This window comes from Osmerus mordax, chromosome 16 (genome assembly GCF_038355195.1).
Source record: "Osmerus mordax isolate fOsmMor3 chromosome 16, fOsmMor3.pri, whole genome shotgun sequence".
NCBI lineage: Eukaryota > Metazoa > Chordata > Actinopteri > Osmeriformes > Osmeridae > Osmerus > Osmerus mordax.
The window spans coordinates 7302748-7311015 of record NC_090065.1 but is presented as its reverse complement, the minus strand read 5'-3'; the positions used below and the strand labels follow the sequence as shown (position 1 = coordinate 7311015).

General features: G+C 49.6%; 1 protein-coding gene across 1 annotated transcript; it reads left to right on the top strand.

Moving 5' to 3' along the window:
* The first annotated feature begins 528 nt into the window (after positions 1–528).
* Positions 529–8230, top strand: LOC136958872 (mitogen-activated protein kinase kinase kinase 20-like). Its single transcript, XM_067252997.1, has 11 exons — positions 529–721; positions 2298–2385; positions 2916–3017; positions 3141–3206; positions 3329–3357; positions 3513–3650; positions 3829–3915; positions 4888–4962; positions 5162–5268; positions 6477–6615; positions 6855–8230. Exons 1-11 carry the CDS (start codon positions 563–565, stop codon positions 7761–7763), a joined length of 1899 nt encoding a protein of 632 aa, XP_067109098.1. The 5' UTR covers positions 529–562; the 3' UTR covers positions 7764–8230.
* The last annotated feature ends 38 nt before the right edge of the window (positions 8231–8268 follow it).

Genomic DNA, 8268 nt, shown 5'->3' with positions numbered 1-8268 from the left:
AATCCTGACACAGTAGACTCGAGTGATGGTGTGTGTTATTGGTAAAGCACGGTGTACGGTGCTTTTTATAGAAGCAGCCCTCCCAGCCCAGGCAGGAGGCATGCCCTGGATGCCAGCGACCATATTTGAACAGAGTGTCTGGCACTGGACGACCCAATGCACTCACCAACGAGGGCAGACCATAAATCACAAACAACACACACTATTGACACTCACACACTGTCTCTCTCTCCCTAAATCTTAGTCCTATGTGTGTGTGAAGGAGGAAATCTGTGTGTGTGTTTGCGCGTGTGTGAGGTGCAGTTACAGGGTCTCACCACAGTAAGGCAGTGTGGTGCCTTGTCTGAGCCTAGGAGTGAGCCATAACTCGCTGACTCTGACCAAGAGCAAACTTCTCTCTCCCTTTTCTCTCTCCTGTTATCCGAAGTTTGTCCTCTCTCAGCTACGATTCCCCGGTGGTTCTCGTCAATCTCTCCCTCTCCGCTCGGTTCTCTGTGTGTGTGTGTGTGTGTGTGTGTTCTGAGCGTCGGCAGCGGTGGTGGTGTGTGTTTGTCAGTATGCCATGTCGTCCCTTGGAGCGTCGTTCGTGCAGATCCAGCATGAGGACCTGCGCTTCCATGAGAACTGTGGCGGAGGAAGCTTCGGCAGTGTTTACAGAGCCCACTGGATATCTCAGGACAAGGAGGTGGCCGTGAAAAAACTACTGCAGATCGAGACAGAGGTAAGAAAGAAACAGACACAGTACACACACACACACACACACAAAGGCACATACACAAACCACAACCACTAACCCTAACCACACAGGCGAATACAATTGAACTGAGGGCTCCTAGGCATTCCTAATACAGCCATATTGAGTCCGTTCACGTGTTGTATCTGCGACCGTGTGTGTATTTCGTACGGACATACTGATGTGTCAGAGCACGGTGCCATAATGGCTTCTCCCATGCCTATGATAGTTTCAGGGGTGAATGGTTATACACAGCCACCTCCCTCTCTCTCTCCCGTCCTCACTCCCTCCCCACTCTGTTGTCTTCCAAATGGAAGTGTGGTGTTTATCTTGAACTTACCTCCCCATTCCTCTTCTCTCCCTTGCCCTCCTTCCCCCTTATATTGTTTATTAAGTATTTGTTGATGAATGCTCCTCCGTTCCTCCTTTTGTGTGGGTCTAGTTGAGTTAGTGTGCATGAGACAGTACTTGGCTGTCCTGTGTGTATGTATGTGTGTGTGTGTGTGTTTACGTGCGCTTGTGCAAGTGTGCGTGTGGGAGGGTTGGGAGTGTAGGTCAGCTCTGGTTCTGTGACTGTGGGAGTCTCGCAGCAGGAACCCAGGGATCTCCACAGATGGGCTCCTGCCACAGAATGAAGCCCAGACTCAGTGGGTGTTGGACAGGGTGACAGGCCCAGCATTGGGGGGGCTGCTGGTGTCCGGCAGGCTTGAGGGAGCTGCCAGTGGGTTAGGTTGGCAGCTTCCTTCTGGGGGGTGATGATCACCAGAGGTCTGTTGCCATGGCTTGTTTACACTGGTAGAGGAGGTGAAAGCCACGAGCACTGCCAACAAAAGCCAGCACAAGCCAACACACCTGTCATTACTCACACACACTCAACCTACGTTTTTGAAAATGTGCGTCTTCTAATTCAAAACCCTTGAAGGAGCAGTCATGTACAAGGAGGAGACAAGGAACTCCTTCAAGGAACACAGAGAACCCCCCCCAAAATAGAGCAACTCTTTCAAACGAAAGAGGGCTTGTATCAGTCTATAACAGTGTACTGATAATGTATGATAATAAATTCTTCCATGACTCAGTGAAGTGGATACATGGTACATTGGCAGTCAGTAATGAGTTGTTGCTTCACATGCAATATGACCTGTAGCCTCTGTCAGGTCAGATGATTGATGCCGTAGTTACCATGTTGGTGTGGTGTCTCTGGCCAGCCAGAGTCAGAGCCCGGTGTGAAGGGTTGAGACTGTACACAGATGCTGCCACAAACACTGGTTACTAGAGCAGACCTGCCAAGAGCAATCAGAGAGCAGGTGCTCTGGTCAAGGCTTAACAAAGACTCCTCTGCCCTCACACACAAATGGAATCAGTGGTGTCTGTATTCTTGTGAGCTGTAAATTGTTGTGCACGGTACTACATCTCTCTCTCTCTCTCTCTCTCTCTCTCTCTCTCTCTCTCTCTCTCTCTCTCTCTCTCTCTCTCTCTCTCTCTCTCTCTCTCTCTCTCTCTCTCTCTCTCTCTCTCCCTCCCTCCCTCTCTCTCTCTCTCTCTCTCTCCCTCTCTCTGTCTTCAGGCTGAGATTCTGAGTGTCCTCAGCCATAAGAACATCATTCAGTTCTATGGAGCTGTTCTGGAAGCCCCAAACTACGGCATTGTCACAGGTCAGACCGCTGTCGAAATAACGTGTGTGTTTTTCTGTCTGTGAGTGCACGTGTGTGAGTTTACTGGCAGAACATTTGAAATTCAAGCCATGCTGTTTTGATGTGTCTTTTTGTGGTCATGTGGTTCAAATAAAACTCTGACAACCTCCAATAACCTGGGTTCCTGTAACACCATCTGACCTATTCTATCCTCCACAGGGTTATTTTCCATGCTCTTAAACAAGTCTAGGTCTGAACACCAGACTTATATGTTACAGCAGACTGTGTATACCTACTAGATGTGCATGTATCAGTGTGTGCACATGTGTGTGCCACCGTGTGTGTTGCTGAGGTGCTAATCTGGGTCTGACAGTTCTCAACTCTCTGTGATAAATGAGTCCAAGGAGGGATTGACAGGTCTGGACAGTCTGACTGCATGTGTGTGTGAATGTGTGTCTACATGTGTCTGCTCTAAAGTGTGATGGTGAACTAGTGGCCCAAGGTCAACAGGGTATGTGTGTGTTTGTGTGTGTCTGTGTTGGGTTCTCCAGAGTATGCCAGTGGGGGTTCCCTGTATGAGTACCTATCCAGTGAACAGAGTGAGGAGATGGACATGGAGCAGATCATGACCTGGGCCATGCACATTGCCAAAGGTACATACTGCTGTAACACGCATGCCAAACACATGCACAGTTCTTTCTTTCCAGATCATTCCAGGATGTTTGGAGGAAAAGAGGCTGCAGTTTGATCATGTGTTTGTTATTGCCCTCACACAGGAATACATTACCTCCATGCAGAAGCTCCTGTCAAAGTCATTCACAGAGACCTCAAGTCACGCAACGGTAATGCTCTGATGGGAAACACTGTCATCCACACTCACCTAATGTTTGAACTGTCAATCCTTTATGAATGCCAATGTGTTACGTTGGTAACCTGACTCCATGCACCTGTGTCTGTTTTACAGTGGTGGTGACAGCAGACAAAGTGCTAAAGGTATGGTACCTCGAGCACGTGTGTTTGTCTGTCTGTGTGTGTCTGTGTGTCTGTGTCTGTGTCTGTGTGTGTGTCTGTGTGTGTCTGTGTCTGTGTGTGTGTTTACTTCCAGGCTGAGTTGTCGTGCTGAACGCTCTGTGTGTGTTGGGTTCTAGATCTGTGACTTTGGAGCGTCTAAGTTCCTGTCCCACACCACTCACATGACCGTGGTGGGCACCTTCCCCTGGATGGCCCCTGAGGTCATCCAGAGTCTCCCTGTCTCCGAGACCTGTGACACCTACTCCTATGGCGTGGTGAGGCTGTGTGTGTGTGTTAGAATGTATAGACTGTGCTGTATGTCAGAGGTCTTTGAGAGTTTTTCTTTTCAAGAAGCCCTATAAGAGATTATTGTGTGAGTGTGGTTGACTGAGTGTGTGTGTGAGTGTGTGAGTATCTCTGAACTTCTTCCTGCTTTCGGAACTGTCCTGTCAGGTGCTGTGGGAGATGCTGACTCGAGAGGTCCCATTCAAAGGTTTTGAAGGACTGCAGGTAGCCTGGCTGGTGGTGGAGAAACAAGAGGTACACACACCCAACACACACATACACACATACATACACACAGATACAGAGCTCAAGGAACAATGTGATGCTCTCATGGTTTCCACTGTGAGGTGGGGAGGGGTATTTTTAGGGCTGATGTCAACCCGCTGCTCTTGTAAGGCCGGGATACACTACTGTGGAGCTGTGCCAGATTCTCTGCCTGGAGATTTTTTACTGTGTGTGTGTGTGAGAGAGAGTGTGTGTGTGTGTAAAAAGAACCAGAGCAATATTGGGGGTGGAGGGGTTGCACTATGTTTTGGTATGCTTTCCAGTAATTGACTTATCCAATGGAACCTCCTTCCCTTCCCATAACACACACACACGCAGCAGTCTCTCCTTCCCTCACACAGGCGCACACAACAGCCTTTCTCCCTCGGGATGACATACAAACACACCACAGTCTCTTTCTTCTCATTCTCTCAGGGCAGCAACAAACTACACTCTCTCCTGAACTAACACACAGATCAGAGAACATGAGTCCTGGGTACTGTGGGAAGGATGTTGGCTCCAGTCCAATTGCTTTCCCTAAATAACCCACAGTCTCTTTCACTCTGTCCCCCTCTCCTACTACCCCTTCTCCCACTCTACACCTCTCCTTCTATCCTCTCTATCCCTTTATCCCCCTCTCCCTTTACCTCCTTTATCCCTCAATCCAGCTCTCCTTCTATCCCCCTCTACTCCTCTATTCCCCTATCCTTTTACTTCCCTCTACCCTCTCTCGCTTTATCTTTCCCCACTCTCTCTGTCTGAGATATTTAAAGTGGTAATCCCAAGAGAAAACTCCAGATGCCATGCCCAGAGCCCCTCATTTTAAGGAGACCCTTGATAGGAATATTCAATTTCTGGGCTCTAACTTTAAATGTGAACATAGAAGTCATATGAGCTTCTTTCCATTCTTGTACAAGGTTTTGCTCAGTAGTCTTGTCTGTCTTTTGTGTGTGTGTGTTCCAGAGACTGACCATTCCCAGCAGCTGTCCAGCCAGCTTTGCAGACCTCATGAAGAAATGCTGGCAGGCTGAGCCTAAGGTAAGAGGGCACAGGTCAGGAGTCAAGGATGACATTTCTAACACACACACAACTATGGTGTACTTACTAGTGAGTCACAATAGAAGGTTTGAGACGGCAGAAAGTTTTATTCGTTTATAAATATTTGCGTTGATTATGGCATCCAATGATCCTCAAGTAAACATTGTGTTATTTGAATCCGTATGTGTGTGTGTTTTAGGAGCGCCCGATGTTTAAGCAGGTCCTGGGGACCCTGGAGACCATGTCTAATGACAGCCGGCTGCCAGACCAGTGTAACTCCTTCCTACATAACAAGGAAAAGTGGAGGTATGCACACCCACATTCCTGTTTGAAAGGAGATGAGCATTTCTCAGACTGTAGAGGCTGTAAGTGTGTGTGTGTGTCCAGGGGTTTCCTGGAAGGTTGTGAGTGTAGGGAGCCAGCTCTGCACTCTCTCGTTTCTGTCTCATAGATTCAGGCAGCTCAGACTTTGCTTACTGTACCGATTATGGCTTTCTCTCCCTCTCCCTCCCCCTCTCTCTTTCTCTCTTTCTCTCTCTCTCTCTCTCTCTCTCTCTCTCTCTCTCTTTCCCAGTCCCTCACTAACTCACTCACCCTACACACACATGCACACACACACATTTCTCAAACTCTCTCAGGAGTGAAGCTAAATGTGTGACCCTGTACTCTGCGCTTTGGTCTATAATAAGCCCCCTGGAAAGTCTCCATGTAAGATTCCTCCACTACCCTGCCTGTTTCCACAGAGAGAGAGACAGAAAGAGAGAGAGAGTCAGAGAGAGAGAGAGAGAGAGAGTCAGAGACAGTGTGGTAGGGAAAGAGTGCGGGGGAGAAAGAGAGAGGGAGGATAACAATGAGGCGAGGAAGAGGTAGCACAAGAGGTTTCTGAGGGGGCCAGCTAGAAGTCAAGTGTAGGAAACAAAGGGGGCAGCATGAGAGTGGACAGAAATCTGGAGAATATATGTGAAGTATGAAAAGCTGAACAGCGGACAAGGAGAGAGGGACAAGGGGAAGGTAGAAGCAGAGGGGGAGGGATAAGAGGGAGAGAGGGCGGGGGAGGGGCGAGAGATTCTGTGCGAGTTTGACAAGAGTATGCAATAATGCAGCATAATAATAAGAAGAAGTATGCAGTAAGGCAATCAATTATGAGGGAAGTTTGTAGCATGGGTGGTGTAAAGACCTGGATGGGCGGAGGAGAAGGGAGAGAGAGTGTGGGGGAAGAGGAGATAGAACTAGGGCAAGGGGGTTAAGGGGTGGAGTGAAGGGGGGGGGGAATTTGGGAGAGAGATATGGTTCTGAGTCAGATGTCAGTCTATATTTAGATGCTGTGAGAGTTGATGATGTTTACGTGTGTGGGGCTCTGTCTATGGTATCTACATATTGGTAGCCTTACAGTGACACCTAGAGGAAAACATTGTAACATTGGAAGAGAAAAGCAGGAGCTGGGCAGCTGCTAGATCTCGATATGAAGTCAGTAAAGTGTGTGTGTCTTGACAGGTGTGTGTGTGTCTTGGCAGGTGTGAGATTGAGTCGACCCTGGAGAGGCTGCGTACGCTGGAGAGAGACCTGAGCTCCAAGGAGAAGGAGCTGGAGGAGAGAGAGCAGAGACTGCGCCTGTGGGAGGAGAGACTCATGGAGAGGTCCAATGTCACTCCTGTGAGTGGAAAACCTCAGTAGTGGTGTTCTGACAGGATGCAGAACCCAGAGAATGGTTCTTCAACATCTCTATCATGTTAATAGGTCCTCTTGTGTTTTATATTGACGAGGTATTTGTCTCTCCCTACATTTTCTCCCCTTTGTCTCTTTTCTTCATCCTCTCCCTCTCTCCCCCATCTCCCCTGTCTCTCCCTCACCCCCCGACCCCTTCCTCTCCCTTCACCCTTCGTCTCTGTCAGTTCTTCCCCCCCATACCGGTGCTGCCTCGGGGCCTGGGGTCCGAGTCGTTCTTCAGATCCCAGTCCCAGGAGTCCAACTGTGCCACGGCAGGCCTGAGCTGCCTCATCAGGACCCTGAGCAACGGAGACAGGGAGAGGACCCTCGACGGGGGGACCGAGAGGGGCACGGGGAGCCTGGAGGGGGGCCGGCTGCAGGCCATGCTCAGGGGGTTCCAGGGAGTGCTGGGGGAGGTGGAGGGCGAGGGGGGGCTGCAGGAGAAGGTATGGGTGGAGAGGGAGCGAGAGGAGGAGGGCGGCAGCATGGAGGGGGGGAGGGTTCAGGTGGTGCTGAGGGGCTTTCCTGGAGGACTAGTCGAGAGGGAGGAGAGGGGATGGGGGGAGAGAGAGAGGGGCGGAGGGCTGGAGAGGAGTGGGAGGCTGACCACAATGCTCCGGGGCTTTCAGGGCGGGTTTGGAGGAGAGCAAGAGAAGGAAAGGGAGGGAGGATGGGGGGAAGTGGAGATAGTGGAGCAGAGGCAGGAGGAGAGAGGGGTGGAGGGAGGGAGGCTCCAGACCATGCTGAAGGGCTTTCCGGGGGGGATGGGACGGCTGGAAGACATGCTGTCTCTGGACATGGAGGATATAGGGGAAATGGAGGGGCTAAAAGACATGGACATCAACATGAATCTGGGGGAGCTGGTAGGAGTCAGAGGTCAGGGGGTCAGAGGTCAGCGCAGCGACCTGGGGGTGAGCCAGAAGATCAGGGGGGAGATAGGGGTCATAGGTCACTCGGGGGTACAGGTGAGCATGCGGTCCTCATCCAATCAGAACTCGTCGACAAGCTGCAGTGTTCGACAGGGAAGTAAAATCAACATGGCCGCCACTGCTATGGACATGATAGAGCTGGGCTGGTCTGATGACAGCGACTAGGATATCTTGACAAACACACACACACACTGATTGGGCAAGATTTGGGACACAAAAAGCTGGGTATTTACAAACACTTGTTTTTTGTTCAGCCATACCTTTTATATCATTGCAAAATGTATAAAGATCCTTATGTGTCAAGTTGTAGGCAATTATACTAATGTATTATGGGAAGTGTGGTTCTGACCGCTGGTTTTCTGGTCATTGTAGTCCCAGTGACTAGCCTTTAATAAGGTGTACCTGCTGTGCCAATGTAACTAATAGACACAGATGCCAGTGTCACATAGGTTGTATAGCACTTGAAGCTCGAGAGAGGTGCTTCCTCCTGCTTTTAGATCATTTAGACTTTTGATTTGTCCCCAACACTAAGCTTTGACTTTGTCCATTCTTACTGTGATCAAACGTGTGAAATTGTCCTTGCAGTTTTCTCTGTATATTGTTTCATTTTTCAATAAAAGGAAAGACAAAGACAGTTTTGTTTCAATAATGCACGCTGATCTATTAGACG